This window comes from Setaria viridis, chromosome 5 (assembly GCF_005286985.2).
Source record: "Setaria viridis chromosome 5, Setaria_viridis_v4.0, whole genome shotgun sequence".
Classification (NCBI taxonomy): domain Eukaryota; kingdom Viridiplantae; phylum Streptophyta; class Magnoliopsida; order Poales; family Poaceae; genus Setaria; species Setaria viridis.
The window spans coordinates 25,341,378-25,366,618 of record NC_048267.2 but is presented as its reverse complement, the minus strand read 5'-3'; the positions used below and the strand labels follow the sequence as shown (position 1 = coordinate 25,366,618).

The 25,241-nt window shown below is 46.0% G+C and overlaps 1 protein-coding gene, 1 long non-coding RNA gene and 1 pseudogene across 2 annotated transcripts; all 3 read left to right on the top strand.

Moving 5' to 3' along the window:
- Nucleotides 1-55: 55 nt before the first annotated feature.
- LOC117854818 (cysteine-rich receptor-like protein kinase 6) lies at nt 56-3,143 on the top strand. The gene is made up of 7 exons (XM_034737071.2): nt 56-928; nt 1,317-1,460; nt 1,552-1,676; nt 1,779-1,989; nt 2,100-2,343; nt 2,441-2,576; nt 2,661-3,143. Exons 1-7 carry the CDS (start codon nt 91-93, stop codon nt 2,955-2,957), a joined length of 1,995 nt encoding a protein of 664 aa, XP_034592962.1. The 5' UTR covers nt 56-90; the 3' UTR covers nt 2,958-3,143.
- Nucleotides 3,144-5,929: 2,786 nt separating this feature from the next.
- Nucleotides 5,930-9,058, top strand: LOC117858489 (uncharacterized). The gene is made up of 3 exons (XR_011898363.1): nt 5,930-6,675; nt 6,749-6,992; nt 7,130-9,058. It is a non-coding gene; the product is annotated as an uncharacterized lncRNA (long non-coding RNA).
- A 2,390-nt stretch (nt 9,059-11,448) lies between these two features.
- On the top strand, nt 11,449-22,019 carry LOC117856350 (IAA-amino acid hydrolase ILR1-like 1; annotated as a pseudogene).
- Nucleotides 22,020-25,241: the final 3,222 nt, after the last annotated feature.

Below are 25,241 nucleotides of genomic sequence, written 5' to 3'. Positions count from 1 at the left end.
CCATGTCGACCCAGTAACAAATACACCCTCAACGTCTACATAAGCTGACTCGCTCCTGACTCCCCCCCTTCTGCTCACCGTGTGCGCGCCATGGGTCCCCACCTCTTCGTGGCCGTGGTCACCATCGTCGCCGCCGTCGCGCTGTTTGCGCCCTTCGCCGCGGGCTACCCATGGCAGGTGTGCGGCACGACGAACGCCTTCGCGGCCAAGAGCACGTACCAGGCCAACCTCAACCGCCTCGCCGCCATGCTGCCCGGTAACGCCTCAGCGTCGCCGAACCTCTACGCCACCGCTGTCGTCGGCGCCGTGCCGGAGCAGGTCTGGGCCATGGCGCTCTGCCGCGGCGACGCCAACGCGACGGCCTGCGGCAGCTGCCTCGCGCAGGCGTTCCGCGACGTGCAGAACGACTGCCCCTACAACAAGGACGCCACCATCTACTACGACCCCTGCACGCTCCACTACTCCGACGTGCACACCCTCGCCGGCGACGACGACACCGGCCCGATCACCGACGCGTACGGCGTCACCAACAACGGCAACGTCACCTCCGACCAGCCCCGGTTCAACGCCCTCCTGGCGGCGCTCCTCAACGCCACCGCCGACTACGCCGCGTTCAACTCCACGCGGCGGTTCGCCACCGGGCAGGCCGACTTCTTCGACAAGAACTTCCCCAAGGTGTACAGCCTGGCGCAGTGCCCGCCGGACCAGCCGCCGGCGCTCTGCCGGAAGTGCCTCGCCGGGATTATAGCGGACGGCTTGCCGAGGTTCCTGAACTCTATCGGAGGCAGGGTGCTTTGGGTGAACTGCACCTACCGGTTCGAGACCGCGCCCTTCTACAGTGGTCCGGCGATGGTGCGGCTGCCATCACCGGGCGCTGGAGCGCCGGCGCCGGGACCGGCCGTGGAGACGCCGCCAGCAGCCGGTGAAGGTGAGTCAAAGCAACTTCTAACACGGTCTTTTGACTGCCATAGCAACTTCTCACACGGTCCAAGCTGATGGACCGCGTACAGACTGAATGTCTGAATCGAAATTATTTAGTGACGGATTCTTGTTTAGTGCGCGCGTGCGTAAGTGTTGATTGATTAATCACATGAAAATTATGCATCTTTCAACTACTCTTGGACATCACTTTCATAACCATCTGTCCCGCACTAAGGATCATTTCGCCGATTCCGATTTCCACCATCGGTTTGCGATGAAAAGATCTGTAACACTTAGGAGAAACTTATTATGTTTATATGTTCTGTTTTCTGTTACAACTACGTTTGTGACACTTAACTGCCGTGATGTTTTCTTACATATTCAATAATTTACAGGGAGGAGAAACTACAATGTGCCGGGTATTGTTCTTGCCGTTGTGCTGGCTGTGCTAGCAGCCTTGAACCTCGTCGCCTGCCTCTGTTTCTGGAGGCGGCGGCAGCGGCAGCGGCGGCGACCAACTGCGGAAGCGAAGAAGCCATGTATGTTCCTGCAAAATTCTCTGGTCTCATAGCGCGACACGCTTCCTGAAAACATGAAAAAAAATGACTTGTCCCATTGATTCTTGAGCAGATCAAGCAGAGGATGTGGAAATGGTGGACTCCATGATGATGGACGTCTCCACCCTGCGAACGGCGACCGGAGATTTCGACGAGAGCAACAAGCTCGGCGAAGGCGGGTTCGGCGCGGTGTACAAGGTACTGAACTACTGAACAAGTAATTAGGCATGGCTTGTGAATTTCTGAACTGAAAAATATGCCCATGAATTGAAGCTTATTACGTTGCTTTGATTTGTTCAGGGTATCCTCCCCGACGGCGACGAGATAGCAGTGAAGCGGCTGTCGGACAGCTCGACGCAGGGAGAGGACGAGCTGAAGAACGAGCTCGCGCTGGTGGCCAAACTGAAGCACAAGAACCTCGTCATGCTTGTCGGCGTCTGCCTTGAGCAGCAGGAGAGACTGCTCGTCTACGAGTATGTCCCCAACCGGAGCCTCGACCTGATCCTCTTCGGTACTGCTTTAACCTTGCCCGACCCATGCAATTTTCTTCTTCATTTTCTCGGCAAGTTCTGTATCCATCACATCATTTGATCACTCCTACTTCCTGTATGTTCATGTCAGACACTCAGAATGAGAACCATGAGCAGCTGGACTGGAGGCAGAGGTACAGGATCATAAATGGCATCGCTCGAGGCCTGCAGTACCTCCATGAGGACTCGCAGCTCAAAGTTGTCCACCGTGATCTCAAGGCTAGCAACATCCTGTTAGACGCGAACATGAACCCCAAGATCTCGGACTTCGGCCTTGCAAGGATCTTCGACCGAGACCAGACGCAGGCAAACACAAGCCAAATCGTCGGAACCTAGTAAGCACCACCAAAACTCTGTTTTACCTCTGTTCAGGTTCAGCGTATATATCTTAAGGAAAAGGTCACTGAAATTTTGCTTGGTTTCTCGCTTCAGTGGGTACATGGCGCCAGAGTACGTGATGCGCGGGAACTACTCGGTGAAGTCGGACGCCTTCAGCTTCGGCGTCATGGTGCTGGAGATCGTCACGGGGAGGAACAACTCAAAACAATCTGGAGATCTCTTGAACACTGTAAGCGCGAACTGATAAACATCTGATCACCATTATATTGTTGTAATGGTACAGTTTGGCTCATGTATACAAGCCACCGTGCAGGTTTGGGAGCATTGGGAGGCCGGGACGGTGATGGAGTTGGTAGACCCGTCCATGAACGGCAGCTTCCCGGAGGGCGACGTGTTGAGATGCTTCCATATTGGGTTGTTGTGCGTCCAGGGAGATCCGGCGGCCCGGCCAGTGCTGTCTTCGGTGGTGATGATGCTCGGCACCGACACGATCAGCCTCCAGGCCCCGTCCAAGCCGGGGTGGGTTCTTCGCCAGGGACAACAGCCAAAACACGGCGGCGCCGACGACGTCGGTGCAGGGTTACGCACGGGAATGCAGAACAGTTTGTAGTTGATATAGTACAGAGATAATCGTATACAGAAGAATACCGTGTGGTATGCGTTTCTGTATGGTTCAGTCAGATGAGGCGATGCACAAGAAGCATCTGCTGGTGCGTTGCTGGCGTGGTGGATTTTTTTTTAGAAAATAGAAATACATCCGGCCTCTGCAATAAACGCACACAGCTAAGTTCTTACACATTCTTCAGCTCAATAGTTGATCATTAAAAGAATAAATAAAAGGAGGAAGAGTACATCAGAAGAGAATAATTATAAGCAATTGTCTAATATTGCTTATCCATCCACTCTTGACGAAATCCAAAGCCTCAATTGCTCTCCTTGTCAAACGGATGGTCTCATTTATGTCTGACCTCCCGTGACGTTATTAAATCACAGCAATATATTCCCCAAAGTTAACCTCAAAGCGACGTAGGAAGATCACCCATTAGTACCGGTTGAAGCCTCCATGACCTGAGGACCTTTAGTACTGAGTGAAGCCTTCACCCGGTACTAAAGGGTGACTTTAGTACCGGATGCAGCCTCCACCCAGTACTAAAGGGGAACCTCCCCCCACGCTCACCCCCCTCCCCACACGTACTTATGCGCTCGTCCCCCTCATCCGGCCTCTCACCCGTGCCTCTCTCTCTTCTTCTCCCCGCCCTCTCTCCCCCCCACAGATCGATCCCCTCACCGCCCCTCCCATCGCCACCCCTCTCCTCTTACATGTGGCGACGAGCGGAGGCAGGACAAGGAGTGGCGGAGGCAAGAACGGAGAGTGCGGCAAGGTGGCGGAGCATCGGCGAGGCGTGGCGGAGCAAGGAGCGGCGGCGAGGCAAGGAGCGGCGGAGCTCCAACGGAAGGGCGTGGTGTCGGAGTGTCGGCTGGCACGGTAGAGCAAGGAGCGGCCACCTCTCCCTCAGATTCAACGGTGGTGGCAACCAGCGAGCTGAGGAGCGGCAACGGCGGTGGCTGAGCAGTGTAAGTATGCCGCCTCTCCCCCTTCCCCCCTCTCTCTCTGGTGCGGGGCTCATGTGCTGTGCGGTCGGGGCTCCAGTGCTCGGGCGGACGGCGGCGGGGTGCGCCCGAGGCTCCGACGCTCTGGCGGACGGTGGCGGGGTGTAGCTGAGGATCCGATTAGCGAATTTATTTTTTTCTTATTTTTAATACCCTTTTAGTACCGGTTATTTGACCTAGAACTAAAGGTCACCCATTAGTACCGGTTGAAGCCCCCAACCGGTACTAATGTGCCTGAGGGCCTTTAGTACTAGGTGAAGGCTTCACTCGGTACTAAAGGGTGACATTTAGTACCGCATGAAGGCTCCACCCGGTACTAGGGGAACCTCCCCCACGCTCACCCCCTCCCCACACGTACTTATCCGCTCATCCCCCTCATCCGACCTCTCGCCCGCGTGTCTCTCTCTTCTTCTCCCCGCCCTCTCTCCCCTACATAGATTGATCCCCTCGCCACCCCTCCTGTCGCCAATCCTCTCCTTCCTCCTCCGTTTGCCCCTCACCTCTTACATGTGGCGACGAGCGGCGGCGGGGCAAGGAGTGGCGGAGGCAAGAACGGAGGGTGCGGTGAGGCGGCAGACCGTCGGCAAGGCGTGGCGGAGCAAGGAGCGATGGTGGGGCAAGGAGCGGCGGAGCTCCGGTGGGAGGGCGCGGTGGCAGAGCATCAGCAGGCGTGGCGGAGCAAGGAGCGGCCACCTCTCACTCAGATCCGGCAGCGGCGACAACCGACGGCGCTGGCTGAGCAGCGTAAGTACGCCACCTTCCTCCCTCCCTCTCTCTGGTACGGGGCTCAGGTGCTGTGCGGCTGGAGCTCCGACGCTCTAGCGGATGGCGGCGGGGTGCAGCCGAGGCTCCGGCGCTCTGGCGGACGGTGGCGTGGTGCGGCTGAGGCTCCGGTGCTCGGGTGGACGGCGGCATGGTGCGGCTGAGGATCCGGTCGGCGGATTTCTTTTTTTTATTATTTTTTAATACCCCTTTAGTACCGGTTATTTGATCCAAAACTAAAAATCCTCTTTAGGACCTAAGTAGCAATACCGGTTGCACAACCGATACCGAAGGGGGTTAGGAACCGGTACTAAAGGCGCTTTTCCCAGCAGTGGTGGGTTCCAATGCCGTTGATACCGAGTTGGTGGTTCTCATGGATGCCTCCCATGGGGTTTGGTTGACGGGCTCGGATCAATGGAGAAAGCCTAGTCGGCGTTTGCCGGTGCCGACGACGATGTCGTCGTTGGACGCCATGCACCTCTTTGGAGGTGTTGTCATCGAACCCATCTCTGCGATCATGACTCTCGAGGTGTAAACCTAAATTCGAGCTCGGCGGCATCTTGGATGCTGCATCATTAGATTAGCATATGCTCGAGTTTTGTCCGATACCTGATACGGTGGAATAATGGACACAAGGAGTCAACCGTGCTCTAGGAACAACACCGAAGGCGATAAAGTCTGCGGATAGGAGTCGTTTTCTTGTTTTTTGTTTGTTTTCTTCCATCAGTGTAGCGATTGTGCACTTCTGATGGTACCATTTATGTTTGGGCCTTACAAGAGCAGCAGCACCAGGTCGTTTGGGCTCTCTTGTGCGCCAGGCCTGCCGGCTGCCGCGGGTGGTTTCCAATGCTACCGCTTGCCAGTCTTTTTTTTTTCTTTTTGAACTGCTCCCTCTATCCCTAAATATAAGGGATTCTAGGTTTTGTAAAGTCAAACTTCTTTTATTAACAATGTCTATAAAAATAAAATATTTTAAATAAAAAAAGTTACATATTATGATACTTATATTATGATACTTGCTTCTACCATGAATCTAATAATATAATTTAGACTTTGTTAATGTCTGTAAATATTTCATTAGACAGTCAAAGTTGAGAGTGTTTGACTTTGAACAAACTCAAAATCCTTTATATCTAGAGATAGAGAGGGAGTACCAAAATCCTTTATATCTAGAGATAGAGAGGGAGTACCAGTTAATTTTTCCTGCTCGAAGGATCCATCCTCATCATATACTCCTTCCGTCCAAAAATATAGCTACGTTTAGCTTTTTTCATACAGATTAAGAAGAATAGTAAATGGTCAAATATGCCCTTCTAAAACGTGTCCCCGTTGATTGCCTGCCAATAATTGCTTTCCATACGCAGATCCTCTTGACTTTAGCTAAATCATCTATCACCTCTTGGCTGTCATTTCTATCGCAGGCATCAATGTTATAGCATCAATTAATTCACATAATAGAACATCCTCTCTTAACAATTAGTACTATTTTGCATACCGACACAATATCAAACATTCCCTCCATTCCACAAACAGTCTACCTCTAGGATTGGTCAGAGAGTCAATGTAACTTAAGTTTGACCAAGCTCATATGAAAAAGTGTTAATACTTATAAATTATAATACCAAACTAGTACCACCAGATACATCATAGCCCGGCCCCGCTCCCGCCGCGTCGCACCTAGAGCCCACCCCTGTGCCCGCAGCGCGCCTGCATCCCGCCTCCTTTCTGCTTGGTGCCTGCTGCCTAGCCCCTCGACAGTGGTCGAGGCCAGCTCGTGCTCGGCCAGGAGGGCCGCAGGGGTCAAGAAGTAGTGGGGCGGGTTCCTTCTTCATTGTTCTCACATGATGGCACTTATGAGGTGTTCGGTGGAATGCCCTTGATGCCACGACGGAGGCGAATGCTACGCATTGACGGTGACGAGATGTAGCACAGGAACCAGCATGATCGGCATCAGCGTGAGTACAAAAAAGAACACAAGACGTGCTATGTTGCCTCCAACCTGCTTCACGTTCATTGCTTCTTTCTCAGACCGTCGATCTCAACCCAATTGCCACGGAGCACACCACATGTTCGATGTTATTTCTGACCCGCGCTCCTTGCCGGAGCCCAGGGACACAAGATCAGGCGTCAGTAGCATCCATTTTTCTGGCTGCACAACATTCAGTCGCTTGCAATAGTGATGGCTGCATTGAGCTGGTGGCAACGAGGTTAGACACTGCACAACAAGCAGTTTTGAGACGAGAAGAAGCCAAGAGCAACTTCTCCAGCTCAGGTTTGTACTCAGAACTGCCACAAAATATCCTGTTCATCACCATAATAGGGCAACTGGTCGCCACTACAATTTAGTCCACCTGATTTGGTGATGTGTGAATCTACTGCATCTACATAACTGCCATGTATTTTGTACAGTGCCTAGGGAGCTATGTGTCCTGCATACTGAGTGCTGGAGCAACATTGTGGAGTCAACAATGGCAAGCTGGAGGTGCCTGATTTTCCCTCAAATTCCATCAGTAGGCCAAAAAGGATCCCATGTTTCACACAAGCTTGAACTTTTGAGAGCAGAGGTATTTACACTGGCAATCTGCACTCTTCAACAGGTTACCACCTACTAGCTGAAAAGAAATATAATAGAGGTACGAAATAAGTTGCATTTTACAAAAAAATTAGTCTATCCTCAAAGGCTTATCTTCTAGCCTAATGGTAGATGCTGGAAGACAAATGCGATATTCAGTTTCTAATTTTATAAATGCTAGAAATTAAACCAACAACACTTAGCTGGCCTACATATTATCGTACTTATCCTTCCTAACTTGAAACTGAACAGCTAGAAAACAACATCATTAGTATTTAATAATACATAAGTGATAAGGGACTCAACCATAAAAAGAAATTCTTTCAAAGACAAATAGTATTACTCTACTAAATAACAAATAGACTGGGGTGCTACTATCTGTCAGTCAAGCAGCTCCTCCAGGAAAGGCAGTTATTTAACACAAGTATTGCTAATTTGAACCCAAATATTCCATATATACAGTTAACACAAGTTAGGTGTACCAACTTTCCAGAAGACCCTGAATACGGAAAAGCTCAGTTAAACTTCTGCGTACCATCAACAGGTGAAATTATTTCTCATTGTGTTTTGCACGACGAAATTCTCAACAGATTTTACATAAACTAACTTTTGCCATCAGCTATAATGACTAATCTAGCAATTCTCTTGTGATTGTTTATGCAACATCCGTATTGAAAATAAAAGGGAGAAATAATGTTGTACTACCTGCAAGTGCAATATTTATGTCCTACTGGCCGATCAGATTTATGTGACACTAATACTGAAAATAAAAAGCAGAAATAAGGCCTTACTGTCTGCAATATATATGCCCTACTGCTTGATCAAGTTCACCCAGTTCCATTATTATTTATTAATGAAGGAAACTACCTTTTCTCAACAGCCTACAATGTGTCTGAAGAGCTCGAACCTCAATTTTTTTTATCTCAATGTACAAGGCTCAACAAAAGCTGACTACTTTGTACAATTTTGACACTGGCAATCACAGAACTGCTTTAGTATTTTAAAAGGGTGTATAAAATAACATTATTCCCAAAATTGGTTGCAAATTCTATGAGAAGTGACATAATAGCTCTTTCATATAATAAAAAATTGTTTGAATCTAACAACTGAGGTAATAATTGCAAATTGGGACTTGCAAACATGTTTATCCCATCGAAGATCTTAGGACCCTTTTGGAGCAGGCAAAGATCATATTAGCCACCTATACAATTTAGTTTCAAATGTCATGGTACATAACAGTATCGGGAATGTAACTAGCATTTTACTTATTCTCCCTCAGCCAACTATTCCTAAAATCTTGAAACATAAGGATGAACTTCACTCACTCCATATGAAAGTTTCATTATATCGTTTTAAAGATGTGACTTGTATTGTTATATTCGAGCATTTGTGCTACAAAGATGGCAAAGGAATATTTTTCATGTTTCATTCATCATTTTTTTCATCGTTGTTTATGCAGGAACTGCCTTTTTTTACAATTTGATATGCAAAGGAATATTTTTCAAGCTTCATTCGTCGTTTTTTTCGGGCTGTCATCATTGTTTATGCAGCAATGGCCTTAAGTTCAGCGAACACATCCTGTAAGGTACAGACATGCAGTGGCCCATGCCCCATGGTGACATGCTGAGGATTCATGCGATTTTGACATCAAGGATGAAAAATGTCTGAATATATATGAAACAAATTACTATGGTTTTTTATACATTGAGATGAAAAAAAAAATTGAGGTTCGAGCTCTTCAGGCACTTGATCAAATTACTATGGCTTGACCAAATATAAACTGAGGCACATCTTCATTCAAATTCAATTTGATATGCTTGGATACATGCACCTTTGGTACGGGTCATCTAAGACAAAAAAAAAAAAGCTGCAAGCGCGGTAATGCCGCGCATATTTTCTAGTTATTGACCTTTAAGAGCCATACAACTGAACTAGACATCCTCTCAAAATTTTCTCTAAGTCTCATCACCTAAGTTGAATCAGCTCGTGCTCAAAAAGTCTTTTTTAACCTTCATAAGGCCAGACCAAAAATTAGAAACTCTAGGTATATTTTCAACTCGTGTAATTGTTCCAAACCTCCTTAGGTTTTCCTTAATCTATCTTCATTAATAAGTTTAAATAACCACTTACTATGCAAGCATTTATTACACAGATTGCTAAACCTCCTTTATCCCTCAGCATGCAAGAATTTCCCATTTAGTCATCATTGATCATTGTGGAAAAACAACTTGATTAATTCTCTCATTGCCTCTTGCAAGGATCTGTCTAGTTTACAATAGATTGAAATTGTTTCAAAGGAATTAATTTGATATATGTGAGGTGTGTTATAGTTCTTTTGCAGGGTACTTCTGAAAATAATTTCGATCATCCGTTGATACGGGAAATGATAATATATGTATAACAAATTTGGTAAACAAGGAATATTGATACACATTATTGATGGATTGGGCCCTCTCCCATATTCGGCCTTAACCTCTACTGCGAACTAATTCATCATCACGCAGCACATCTCTCACTCTACATGGATTTTCTCAACCTTCGTTGCTCACCCTGCAATCTTTTAATCAACCCCCATAAATATTGAATTCAACAAATTGCTCACAGCCATCGTGCAGCTTAAACCTTAAATACCTTTCAACAAATTGCTAATGATGGGCCCGACCAGATAGGTCGCCAGGAGAGGATCCAGATGGCCACTAAGGGCAGTCCCAACCTATGATGTCTATAGGTAGTGTCTATGATGCTACATAAGCATTGCAAGAACGCTTGCTTTCTTTTTCCCCCTTAGATTTCTTCTTACGGCATGTACAGTCCCTAATGAACTTGTGGCACTTGGAGCAACGATTATCTGACTCGGCATCAACTAAAAACCTCCCTTGCAACTCGTCCATGTCGCCTTTAAAATGCTTCTTCTGCCTCCTATCATTTTTGTCTCTCTTCGAAGCGGAGTCGGGCATGTACTCTAGACTTTCATATGGCGGCCATTGGAAAGGATCAAGGTACGGTTCAAAGCTAGATTTCCAAATTTTAATGGTGTGTTCCCTATAGTACAATGGTGACATATACGTGGGGCTTTCAAAGTTAAGACCTCTAACCTTGCAAGATGTAATCAAGTGTGAACATGGAAGGTGCAACAGTTGAGGAACCTTGCAGGTACACGCACCTTCGTTGAGGTCCACTCTATAGTTTCGGCCTCCATGACTCTCACCGCCAACGTTAGTACCACCAGCACCTCTTACACAATATACCATTCTTTCTAGCCTGTACAGTTCTCCTAATTGGTTAATAGACCTTAGCTCAACATCTAATATATGACCATCTGCAATCTTATGATTCCTATAACCTTCATTCAACAAATCACGTACCTTCCGCCATCTGTCCACAAAGTACTCATTGCATTTTTGAAAGAGTACTCGATAATTCCGGCTACGGGTCTACTTCGGATGCCTTTGAAAACATTGTTTAAGGATTCCGAATAATTTGTGGCCATAATACTATAGCGCATCCCTCCCTCATCGAAAGCCTACACCCATTTGTGTTTATCCTCCATTTCACCCTTCAACCATTGTTTTGCCTCATCATTCAAGTCCTTCACTAGGTCTTCTAACTTCTCTTCAAATTCTTTCTCCGTATGTACGATGCATAAAACCTTCAACTTTCCAATCACTTCCTTGTTCTTTTGTCGACGCCACATATTGGCAGCAAAATGCATCATGCACCACCTATGCACAAGTGGTGGAAAGCCATCCATATGGTCGTTCGCACAATTTAGGAGGCCATGGTGCCAATCTAAGATCATACATACTTGCCGTGACGGTCCAAGTATGTATCGGCGAACGAGTTTCATGAACCATGACCAACTGTCGTTGTTCTCACTCTCGGCCAAGGCAAAAGCTAGAGGCACAAGCTGTTGTTCTAGATCTACAGCAACAACCATCATTAGTGTACCCTTGTACTTCTCGGTCAAGAATGTAGCATCAACAAGTATCACAGGACGACAATGTTGGAAAGATACACGACATTGTGGGAAGCACAAAAAACCCTTTGGAGGACATGCTTATAAACACCATCGTCAGGTTGCATCATGCCGGACATGTGAGGGAACCATTTAATCTCGGGATATTAGTAGGCCATAGCGGTGAGGACCCTAGGAACCATGCCATATGACTCCTTCCAGTCTCCTCAAAGTAGTGCAATGGCATGTTTCGCCCACCTTGCCTTTGAATACTTGACATGGTATCCACTAAAGGAAAATATGGACTCCACAAGAGATGGCACTGATGTCTCGCTGTCGACGCGGACAATGCCTAGGATGCGCCGCCCAAGGTACATAGCTGTGCACTATGTGTGCACTCCCTTCGGCTGAGAAGAATGGCAAGTATGATGTTGCACAACCATTGAAATCCTCCATTGTCCCGTGCTTCTAATGAGGTGGGACCATACATGCCACATGCATCCTTGCTTGCACATGACATCATACCTTAGGTTCTTGTCAGAGTGAACTACACTGAAAGGCTTATGTAACCTCACTACGTAGTCATCCAAGAAAAACTTGAGCTCCTTAAGACTGTTGAACTTCATTCCCTTCTTAATCACTGGATTCTCACTATAGCTTATTCCTTCCGAATTCACCATAGTAGATTCAATAAGACTTTTCGGACCATGCTTATGTCCTTAGTATTGGGAACGGACAGGAGTTCGACATGACATTCCTTCAACAACTACAACTCATTAGAGGTGTAAGAATAACATTTGTCCACACGACCAATGTCCTCTATATCATGCACGGTTGTAGTGTTGACTTGCAGCCCATCCTCCTCAGATTCTGACTCCTCCTCAGATTTAGGCCCATCCTCCTCAGATTGTGACTCCTCCTCCTCACATTCAAATCCATCTCTGACTACTACATCTTCATGCGCGTTGGCCTGAATATCTTCTACCCCATCCTCCTCCTCAACATCATCATCTTCAGAACCTAGAGTTATGTCATCATCATCTATGTTTGCTTCTTCCCGCTCAAAAGTATCATTAGGAAAATCATCATTCCAATGGCCAAGCCAAAATCAGATTGGCTTTTACCTAAGCCATGCTGTAAAATTGTTGACTCTTGGGTACCATTCTCAACCACTTTCTGGAGTTCATCTCTCAAGGCAACATTTGTGCTAGGCCTACGACAAATATCAACTACCACGTCCAAACATACAACATTTGCATGCTCAACTACCTCCTTCTATTGCTTTCAATTAGACTCGCATGCCAAATTCATGAGAACATAATGAGGTCTAGCTTTCCTACAATCAAAACGGCCTCTCAATGTCATCTCATCCACTCCACATCCATACTTTGTCATTACACGGTCAACTAAATCTTTAAAACTTGGACAAGCATCGAACAACTCCACTACCTCATTCATATTCTCAAACTCCCCATTCTCTTTCATAATCCCACCATGAAACATACGAACTAAACGATCCATTTACAAAATGCAAAGATTTTAACATACCAAATATAGGTCATTTACTACAAACAACAATAATAAACTACATTAATTTGACATAATAAACAAATAAACCTACACATGCCATGTACACCACACAAATACATCAACAACTATATAAATCGATGCATGCAACTACTTCTACACGTTAAAATTATGGGCAGAGAGTCGACTGCGTATAAACTAAGCATCCATTACTACATAACAAACTTATAAATCATGAAAAATTCAAAATGAAATCCTAAACCTAGTGCCAGTGCATGTGGCGCGGCAGCAGCTAACTGCTTCGCCACGGCGCACGGCGCGATCAAAAGGATCACACTGTGCAAATAAAATTGGGGTTAAAAATAAAAAAATCTCATCACCCCGAATGAAGCTAAACATACCTGATTTTTAGCCAAGCAGTCAGCAGAGTCACAAGCTACACGGGGCTGGAAATAGGAAGGAAGTTGCACGGGGCTGGAAATGGGACGGAAAAAGGTTTTTTTAGTGACTGGGAAGGAAAAAAGTTGGGAGGAAAAAGAAAAAGGAAATCAACCGCCGCCCTCATCAAAAGCGAAGCTACCTCATCAGTCATCAACTGAAGCGAACCAGCAAGTAGCACAATAGCCTCCACGGTGGCGCCTCTCCTGCTTGCCACCCTCACCGTCGCCTCCACAGTGGTCTGGACTTCAGCGGCGGCGGCGCTGGAGGACCCTGCGGAGCTGCTGCGGCGGGCGAAGGAGCCGGCATTCCTGGACTGGATAGTCGGGGTGCGGCGGCGGATTCACAAGAACCCTAAGCTGGGCTACGAGGAGTTCAAGACTAGCGAGCTCATGCGCTGGGAGCTCAACACCATGGGGATCCCCTACAGGCACCCCATCGCCATCACCGGGGTGGTCGCGACGATCGGCACCAGGGGCCCACCCTTCGTCGTGCTCCGGGTGGACATGGACGCGCTACCCATGCAGGTCTGTTGCGCTGGCTGGCCCTTGGCTACTCTCCTCCTACTGTGTTGGGTTCCTCTGCTTCTTGATTTTGTTGCGAATTGAGGAAATAATTTCTAGGTTTTGCTAATGATAGAAGGCTTCCTAGGTCTAGTTATCGATAGCTAAAACAACGCCTTTCAATACGCTAACGGTGTAAATTTGCTAGGCATTCAAACTCAATATGCTCTTGTTATAAATCAACCCGAATACTATTAGAAGTATCTAAGAGATATTGACACTGTATTGTTTTAGGTGATTAGTTGAGATTGGGATCGACTTATCTGTAGAGGTTTATTTGTAAAGGTTTGTTTCCTGTAACAATAGATAGATTTTGTATTTGGCTTGGACTCCAAGGTAGTGTCGATCCCAACCAATTTGTGATCCGATTGTAACTCCATGCGAGGGGATTTTCCTATATAAACATGTAGCTGACGCACGGAAAAGGTGTGCCGTTCCACCAAAGTTCTTTCGCACCTCTAAGTTCTTTTATGCTAATCAGAGCCAACTTTCCTTAGATCCAATCCACCTCAAGCCATGGCTTCATCCTCCAGAGCTGCCATGAATCCCTTGTCTGGCCAGAGCATGACAGAGAAGCTCGCCAGGCTCAACTACGCCACATGGAGGGCCCAGGTCCTTGCAACCCTCCGTGGAGAACGTCTCCAAGGGTACCTCACCGGTGCCAAGGCTGCACCTCCTGCTGAAACTGGTGGGAAGGATGCCGCCGGCAAAGATGTCAAGATCCCAAATCCGGCATGGGATGAGTGGTATACCTCGGACCAGCAAGTCCTTGGTTTTCTACTCACCTCCGTGTGCAAGGATGTGCTGGGACAGATAGCTGCGATGGAGACAGCAGCTCAAGCCTGGAAGATGATTGAAGACATGTTCTCATCACGCACCCAAACTCATGCGGTGAACACGCGCCTAGCTCTTGCGACCACCTAGGAGGGATCCATGACGGTCGCGGAGTACGTTGGGAAGATGAAGGCCCTAGGTGACGAGATGGTCACCGCTAGAAGACCGGTGGAAAAAGAGGAACTCATCGAGCACATCCTCACTAGGCTTGATCACGACTTCAACCCCATTGTGTCTGCTCTTGTTGCAAGATTAGATGCGCCCTCGGTAAGTGAAGTGTATTTGCAGCTTCTTGCTTTTGAAACCAGGATGGAGCTCCACAGTGGCCACTCTTCCTCCAGTTCATCTGCCAACATGGCAAACCGTGGAGGGAAGGGCAACCGAGGACGTTGTGGTGGCGGCTCCAACAACCATGGCCGTGGAGGCTTTGGTCGTGGCTAGGGAGGAGGCACCATGAACAACACCAACTCGCGTCCACCCAACAACAGCAACAACTCCAACCAGCACTTCAACAACAACTCCACCGAATGCTCACTATGTCAGGTGTGCCTCAAGAGGGGACACACAACTGATAGATACTGGCATAGGTTTGATGAAAACTATGTGCCAGACCTGAAGAATGTCGCGGCTGCTACCTACATGGATACCGGTGCTACTGACCACATCATGAGAGATTTGGAGAAGTTGGCGATGAGGGAGAAGTACTCCGGCAATGACCAGATCCATACTACCAGTGGTACATCAAATTACAGCACCCTTCTAGGCTCAGGTGCCGGAGGAGATTCACTCCGTGCCATGTAGCAGTGAATGGGATCTACCTCGGATCATGGGCTGCGCTAGGCGGATCCCAATGCGGCAGGCCGCACTCCTCCATCACCGATGGGCGTGCACCTCCCATCTTTGTACGACGTGTGGCGAGGGCACCCTGTTGCCTCGCCTGAGCGTGGCCTCTCCGGCACTGCCACACCACCTTCACCCGACAGGCGGTCGGGTGACCTCCCGACAGCGCGTGCATCAGCGGCGGATCCTGCTATAGCTCCACCTGCCGGATCTGCCTCGAATCCTAGGGGAGCCGAAATTGGATCTTCTGCGGCAGCTCCGTCTGAACTAGCAGAACCACATCGACGACCACATACTCACCTTTGAGATAGGATATGCAAACCCAAGGTGTATACTGACGGTACAGTTCGGTATGGATTCTTTACTTCTATTGGTGAGCTACAAAATACTTCAAAGGCTTTAGGAGATGCAAACTGGAAACATGCAATGGATATATAATATGATGCTTTACTTTGAAATAAGACTTGGCATTTAGTTCCACCACAGAAAGGCAACAATATCACTGACTGTAAATGGGTGTATAAAAATAAGCGTAAGGTTGATGGTAGCTTAGACAGATACAAGGATCGCTTAGTGGCTAAAGGCTTTAAGCAGAGATATGGGGTAGATTATGAAGATACCTTTAGTCCTGTTGTTAAGGCTGCAACCATCAGAACTGTTTTATCTATTGCTATTTCACAAGGGTAGAGTCTACGACAGCTCGATGTACAAATGCCTTTCTTCATGGAATACTAGAGGAAGAAGTCTACATGAGACAACCTCCAGGTTATGAAGACAAGACCATGCCTAATTATGTGTGTAAGTTGGACAAGGCTCTTTATGGGTTGAAACAAGCTCCAAGGGCATGGTATTCTCGACTAAGTGCGAAGCTATACAGTCTTGGGTTTAAGTCCTCAAAGGCAGACACATCATTGTTTTATTTTAACACTAACGGTGTGACAATATTTTTGCTAATTTATGTTGATGACATCATAGTAGCAAGTTCTGTTCAAGGTGTAACTGAGAAGCTCCTACACAGTCTTGAGCAAGAATTTTCATTGAAGGATTTGGGGGAGCTTCATTATTTCTTGGGCATAGAAGTCAGCAAGGTTTGTGATGGAATTATTCTTACTCAAGACAAATATGCGTATGATTTACTTAAAAGATATAGAAGTATAGTAGAGGCTTTGCAATACTTGACGCTCACTAGACCAGATATTGCATTTCCTGTAAATAAAGTGTGCCAATATTTGCATGCTCCTACAACCGTGTATTGGGCAACTGTCAAGCGTATTTTGAGATACCTCAAGCAGTGTACGAAAATTGGGCTGAACATTCATACGTCTAAGTCCATGCTTGTCAGCGGTTTTTCTGATGCAGATTGGGCAGGTTGTCTAGATGACAGAAGGTCTACTGGAGGCTTTGTGATTTTTTTTTTGTTGTAATTTAGTTTCTTGGAGTGCTCGCAAACAATAGATAATGTCTAGATCGAGCACAGAAGTGGAATACAAGGCTGTAGCAAATGCCACTGCTGAGATTATGTGAATACAAACCTTACTTAAGGAGATAGGAGTTCCTATCCAGCGGCTGCAAGGATATGGTGTGATAACATTGGAGCTAAGTATCTTTCTGCTAATCCTGTCTTTCATGCTAGAACAAAGCATATTGAAGTAGAATATCATTTTGTAAGATAAGGAATCAAAGGTTATTCGAGATTGATTATGTGCCGACATGAGATCAAGTGGCAGATGGTTTTACAAAAGCTCTTTCTGTTAAGAAATTGGAGAACTTCAAGCACAATCTTAACCTAGCTCAGTTATGATTGAGAGGGGCTATTAGAAGTATATACGAGATATCGACATTGTATTGTTTAAGGTGATCAGTTGAGATGGGATCGACTTATCTGTAAAGGTTTGTTTGTTGTAACAATAGATAGGTTATGTATTTAGCTTGGACTCCAAGGTAGTGCCCATCCCAACCAACTTGTGATCCGATTGTAACTCCATGCGAGGGGATTTTCCTCGCCTATATAAACACGCAGCTGATGCACGGAAAAGGTACGCCGCTCCATCAAAGTTCTTCCGCACCTCTGAGTTCTTTTAAATATACTTGTATTCCGGTGGTCATTGCAAAATTTGACTATTGAGGATTGAGTTCAGGGAAACCATAGATTAAAAGTACTTGTGCTGTACACCGGAAAGCAATTAGATTTCTAGTGTTTGTGCAACCTGTCAAGCAATTTAATAGTGGTAAACTCTGGTAGCCCAATCTGGATTCTGAAGTACAATTATTCTGTATTCCCATTAGTTAAAATTGATGTCTTGTTTTACAGGAAAGCGTGGAATGGGAGCACAAGAGCAAAGTTCCTGAGAAGATGCATGGATGTGGACATGATGCAAATGTTGCTATGCTGTTGGGATGTGCCAAGGTTCTTCAGGAGCATCATGATGAGTTGAAGGTTGGTTGAAATATTTTTTATTTAGTTATAAAGCAATGAGAATTTCTTATTGTATAATTAAAAGTTCTGAAATATTTGACGTTCTCTATTCAAACTTTGAGTGAGATATCTGAATTTGAATTTAAATATGAATAAATCGTAAATGGTTTAGCAACAGTTGGATGTGCAATCCTTCCTTCCAGGGGACATAGTTTTGGTGCATATTTTTGGTGGTATTAGATTAATCGTAAAGGCCTTAATCTTGTTTAAGTTAAGCATGTCATCATGAGCATCATTAAGCATTAAATTAAGTTGCAAATAATAAAAGTTGATGCTTTCTTTGGGTACCTGCGGATAGTCCGCCCATGGGGGCCGGACGGTCCGCCATACATGTCATCATGTTGACCTTGGTCAAGCATGACTCACTCAACTCCTTTGCCACGTCAACCGCGGACGGTCCGCCAGCACACTGCGGTGTGTGTCGCGTGCGCAAAACTTTTGCGCCACGTCGCCCCCACGGACCCCAAACATCAGCCCATGTCTCAAGCCTAACCAGAGCTCCTTGCAGCTCTCTCTCCCTCTCATTCCTTGTTACTTAACCAAATGCATTCTCCTTGAGAGTCGGGCAAGTATATACCATACTTAGATAAGACCTGCGGAGTACCTTTTGTACTCACGGTGCCGCCGTTAAGTTGTTGCAGGTGATCCGCAGCCGGAGGCCGCCTTTGGGTACTTCTTCCCCACGGATGGATGTGCGGGTAGGAAGTGATGGACATGGCTATGAGAAGGCACTATCAGCATATAGTGTTAACCCTCTTATTTTGTGTTGTATCATATGTTGAGAGCGATGATAGAACTTTCCGCAACAAACTCTATGAACTTGTTATGTACGTGACTTTAACTCTTTTATGTAAGGTGATGGACTATGTGTGTAATGCTTATGTTGTGATGGTGTTCATCTTGTTGTGCTTGTGAGGTGTGTATAAATCCTGGGCAATGCTCACATCTCAAGGACGACCGGAGTTATTCTTATTTATTTAAGTTGATCAATGGTTGATGACTTGATTAAATGGGTGTAACTTGAGGTTCCTCACATTAATTCTATTGTTCAGTTGTTCACTAGTGCCTGTTATGTATGTCCAAGCAATGATAAGGGAGATTTGTGTAATTAATGGGAGAATAGCTTTCAAAACCTATAGAAGATGTTAGCACTTGTATATTGTGATCATTCCCTTACTTCCACTGCATTAGCCAAAACCATCAATCCTTTTGGATTTGGGCAAACGAAAAGGATGCAGCCTCAGTTTTTTTACCTTTTTTCTGAAAGAAATATTGTAATGATATTTTTTCTTATAATAATTATTAACCAATCATACTTTTTAATTCCTGGATCCCTAAGACTAAGACTGTTTTGTACTGTTATCTACTTGTAGTTTTTTCTTATATTTTATTTTGAACAACTTAAAAATGGATGCTATATTTTGTAAGAGGTAGCTTCTTTTGTCCTAGAAAGTCATTCTTTTCCCCCAGGGGTAGACCTATGAAGTGCAATATATTACCTCCCTCTGCTTTTTTATCAGTATATTCAATATTTTTAATCTCGGCAATAGATTTAGAACTTGTGTCAATTGCTTATGTTTCTGTTTGTAGGGAAAGTGAGTACGACTGTTTAGTCTGTCAAAAATTGATTTAAGTAATTATTATGCTTGGACAGCACACGACTAAACCTGGTAGTCCACATCGACAATTCTCCTGGTTAAGTCTCTTAGTTCACTTGCTTCCATGTCAGTTATGAATTATCTTTTTAATCTTTGAATTTTAGTCACCTACGAATTTTATATGGTTATGAATATCTTGTTGATTACTGTAGGGTACAGTAGTCCTGGTTTTCCAACCAGCTGAGGAAAGTGGTGGTGGTGGGGCCCAGAAAATGATAGAAGCTGGAGCTGTGGAAAACGTAGATGCCATTTTCGGGCTTCACGTAGCTAACTCTTTTCCTATTGGTGTGCTGGAATCTAGACCAGGGCCTATTATATATGGCTGGGGGTGGAGTCTTTGAGGCTGTAATAAGTGGAAAGGGAGGGCATGCTGCACTTCCTCATCACACTATACATCCAATATTGGCTGCCTCAAATGTTATTGTGAGCATTCAGCAACTTGTTTCACGGGAAGCTGATCCTTTGGACTCACAGGTACTGTCCCATCTTTGGCCGACTTAATTTGTTATTGTATGCCATAAATTTCCAAGCAAGGAAGCATGTTCTTGGTTGACTCTTTCTATTTCTATTTATATGATTTACATATCTCCCTTCCATACAAGTTTCGTGATGTACTGCTTTGTTGGTCTAAACTACAGAACAAGAATAGAACAAATTTTATGGAATGATTTGAGGTGTGTTGGGAGATCTATTTGAAATTTGTCAAGATCTTGTTGAACTTTTTATCCTGCTACTAACATGTAACCTAGAAGACTACCCAACAGGCCAGCCCTAATTTGCCTGGACGTGTTATAACTAGGCAGCACATATTCTTCTGTATCCATTATTATACAATTTCCAAAACTTAAGTTTTACACTCATTAATTGCTCAATATAGGTATTTGTACGTAGTACCAAATACAAAAATTGATTTTGCACCACAAGAATTATACAAATTGTTTATTTGATTGCTACTCCCAGGATCCCATCAGTTTGTTCAGTGTACTTACTAAAGTACTGCTGCTATATTAAACTTTGGGAATTTATTCTTGTTTACATTTCAGCACATAAGCGTTTCCTTCTGGTTTGGTCCATGCTTTATTTTGCAGGTTGTAACTGTTGGAAATTTTCAAGGAGGTGGGGCCTTCAATGTGATCCCAGATTCAGTAACAATAGGTGGCACCTTCCGAGCCTTTTCGAAAGAGAGTATTATTCAACTGAAGCATCGAATTGAAGAGGTAATGGCATTTTGGCTTGGATACTTTGTCTTACTATTTAAGTAGTTTCTTTTAATTATTTTCTGGGAATTAGGCTCTCTTAGAAATAAACAGGACTAAAAGGTTGCCTTAAATAGATATCTACTTGAACTTGCTGTTGAGATGACTAGTCACTATACCTAACTAGAATATTTAATTATCAAATAGATCAATTTGCACATTTATCGATAGCTTTAAGATGTGGGTGCTTGTAAGTGGCACCTCATGCTCTAGGCTGACACCTAATTTAAGTATATACTACAACCAAGAATATGGTGAAGAAAGAAGCTGGTGCGCATCTAAAATTTGGTGTTTTCCCTTATTCTCCATCTTTGTTAGATTGTACACTGCTGGCGATTTGAGCACAAGAGCAGTTCCTGACACTTATTCTCTCACGTAGAAACTTTCGTTTATGGATAAGGAACATGTGCTGCCAATACTGGAACACATGCTACATGGATACAGACTCACTTGTAATTTGTTGTTTGAGTACTCAGATTAGAAGTTTTTCTTTCACATTTTAATTGAAGTGAAAATTACAGGTGTAGATTTGTAGCTTTCACCTTAGAAATAGTTTTACTGCACTTGGAAAACAGGTTTTCATTGTTTTTTACAGGTTGGTAGGTTAGTAGGCGGAAGTGACTGAGTCACAATGGTCAGAAATGACATTCATCTGTGCTGAGTTCTCATCTACTCCCCTCTTTCTTCAACATTTTACTTCAAGAAAATTTCACTGTAGATTGTCCTGCAGAGGATCCTCAGCTATTCTCTGTTTTTCATGTCCCAGGTGATCGTGTCTCAAGCATCCGTGCAGCGATGCAGTGCTACCGTGGACTTCCTGAACAAGGACCCTGTCTTCCCCTCAACCAGCAACAGCCCTGAGCTTCACAATTTCTTCGTCAGTGTGGCCAGCGAAATGGTTGGCTCCAAGAACGTGAGAGACATGCAGCCACTGATGGGCGCCGAGGACTTCGCCTTCTATGCTGAGGTGATACCGTCCACCTGCTACTACTTCGTGGGCATGTACAACGAGACCCGTGGACCGAAGGCGCCTCATCACTCACCCTACTTCACTGTCAACGAGGATGCCCTCCCCTACGGCGCGGCTGCGCAAGCAGCGTTGGCTGCTCGCTATCTGCTCGAGCATGAGCACCCTGCTGCTACCCCGGACAAGGTGAAAGCCCAATGACGAGCTGTAGATATATACTGGGCGAAAGCCCGTGACAAGCTGTAATAGATGCTGCCTGCTTTGTTGAATTCTGGTTAAATTCCATTTGATTCTGATTCTCTATGGGAGCTTCAAAAGAAGTGATTTTATGGTTGAAAGTGATTCTCTTTGATTCTCTAGTATAAATGATGGAGAATCACTTCACGGAGAAGCTACTTTTTTCAGTCCCAGCCTCTTAGTTCATTCCAGAGAATCACTTCACAGAATCAATAGAGAATCACTTCTCTCTGAAAAACTGTTTGGCAGAACTCCTGCTAGATTCAGCAGAGAATCAGCTCTGAAAGCTCGGCCAAATGCACCCTTAGATTGAACCGTGAAGTTGAAATTTTTGCTGGTGAGCCTTAGCTTTCGCCAAGTCATTCAGCAGCTATATATACATTCTGATATTTGCGCAGTTTGATAATTATCTCTTGCGGCATGCGGGAATAGTGCGATGCTACGGTCATATTTATGAGTAAATATAATCTTGTGCAGATGATGAATTGACAGTTTTTTACTATTTGGGTGAGAACTACCGAGTAATTTAGTTTTGGTTCTTCATCTTGTTAAGTTTATGCGCATGCAAACGTCGCCTTTTCATGGTCAGGAACTAGTTTGCCAGCTCATCATCTGTTCAATTCTTCAGTAGCATTAGCATACGATTTTCGGCACAGTGGGCGTTGAACACGCGACCTTCTGATTCGTAGTCAAATGCGATATCCACTGCGCTATACGGTCAACGTACATGGTCAATCCGTTTTTTTATAATGTGTTTGTTCGCTAAATGATTATTTTTACGAGGCTTAGGTCTTGGTTCTTGCATTTTTCGCATGAAACAAGATTTATCACCTGGTGCTCCATAATACTATACGTTCTCCGTCCAAAAAAATAATCATTCTAAGATTCAAAATTTATCAAAAACAAGTCATTCTGTCACATTTGGTATGTGCATGTGCATACGGTATCAGTTAGTACCAAATATAGTTAATAAATAGAGGCAAATAAAGTTATTTTACCTCATTATTTGTCCTAAAATTTACTCTTGATTTTTTTATGGAGAGAGTATGTGTCAGACTTAAGGTCATGTTTGGATTAGTTAGATATTATCAAAAATATGGTATGTAGTATGTGCCTTATAAAATATGGATTGGTAAAAGCTTGGGCCTGTTTGTATCCCTGCATCGCGTGGGGCTAGATTGCTGCTTTTAGCTGTTAATCCTCGATAATGTCCTTTGCTTTTTGTGTAAGGATAGGTGATGGCATTGGTGGGCTATTTTGAGTAAGGGCAGCTCCATTGCTGTGGTCAAATTTAACTATCAGAGTTCGATGAACTGGCTACCGTTTGGAGGCTGCAGTGCAAAATCACTTCCCAGGGATCCACAACAAAATAAAGAACGCGCGCTGCCCTAAAGTCCTGAGTGGCACAGATTATAAAGTTATTTTCATAACAGCAACTTTTTTTCTGAAATGAATTCATAACAGCAACTCTTTTATCAAGAATATTTTTTATAGAAATCTCTAATTAAAGTTTATAATATTTGAATTAGGGAATTGAAAACCTAAATTAACTTGTAGTATTTGTGATAAGACGAAGAACGTCACATTACTAGCAGGACGGATAACATACATCATTATAACTCTTTCACAGCATTAGGTTGTCCGCACCGGTACCCTGTAAACGATCCTCCAGTACCGCGGTAGTGGAAAAAACCCTGCACTGCAGGAAGGCGTCCGCTACCCAAGCGGAGGGCTGATGGTCCGTTACCCGCCTCCCGACACCACCAGCCCCCACACCCCCCTCGCACCTCCGCTCGGATCCGCCACCACCATTGGATCCGTCGCCGCCACCATCGGGGAGGAGGAGGGGGCCAGCAGGGAGGAGGAAGGAGCCGACGGGGAGGAGGGGAACGACTGGGTAGAAGGAGAGAGGGAGGGAGGGGAATAAAATATGTGGTAGTTGGTATAGAGTATATAAGATATAGAGTAACACGGGTGTCGGAGAAATTGATATAGAGGAGAGAATCTCGATGACTAGAATAGAATATTCCTTATAAAGTATGGAAATAGAGTATGACGAGTGCGGACAGCCTTACGTCTATCTACTCGCTACACAAATCTTGGGGAAAAATCAACCACCCTACGAACACTCAGATCATGGCTAGTTGGCTGACAAGACCGCTCAGTAGCCACCCAAGCCACGGCGCCGGAACCATGGCATCCGGAGGGCGCCCGCGGCCGTCAGCCTGCGATCAGGGTGACTCCGCAGCAGCCCTTTCAAGACCTTTGTAGCCTGCCAGAGAGAGCACCTCCCTCGGGAACACCTGCCGCAGGTGGCCGCGGTCTCGGCGGTAGAGCTTCCGCAGCCGCGCCGCCTGGTCGTGCGCCGCCACCCGGTCCAGCCCCGGCCACTTGACGATGCCCCTGGCGCCGACCACGTACAGCATCTTCTCGAGGACCCCGGTGTCCAGCTTGCCGCCGAAGAACGGCACGCCGGTGCCGGCGAGGAGCTCCGCCATGATGCAGTCGAGCCCCCACGTGTCGACCCGCCCGTCGTAGTCCTTGGAGCCAGGAAGGGCTCCGCGCGCGGTACGGGCTCGGCGACGCCAGCAGCCCGGAGTCGTCCTTCTCCGCCGCCGCCAGCGCCGCCGGCTCCGACATGCCGAAGCCGCAGATCTTGTAGACCATCCTCCTCCCGACGACCGCTCCGTCAGAGACCACGTCCTCCTGGCCGACGGCCACGTTCTACGGGACGATCTCCCTGTGGAGCACGCCCGCGCCATGCATGCGCGCTCTCCACGCCGGCGAGGAGCTGGCGCATGGCGTCGCGCACCTCGCCCTCCTCGAACGGCAGGCCATCGCGGCGCCGGAGCTCCATGTGCTGGCGCAGGTTCATCGGCCCGGCGCACTCCGTGACGAGGAAGCGGCCGCAGTCGCCGCGGCCGCTGATGTCGGCGTGGGTGGCCAGGAGCTGGACCACCGACGGGCGGAGTCGGAGTCGGAGCCGAGCGACGGTAGTTCGAGAAAACTGGAGCCAAATGGAAAATCTTTTGCTGGAAATTAAATTAAAGCCAAATTTAACATGCAGAAATTTGACAATATTTTATTTTAATATTTACTCCTTTTAATATATTTATATACTTCTTAAAAAGAGTGGGCCGGCGGCAGTGGTGTTGATGGTTGTTCCGCATCCGCACGGTAGGATTTTTCTCTATGCTA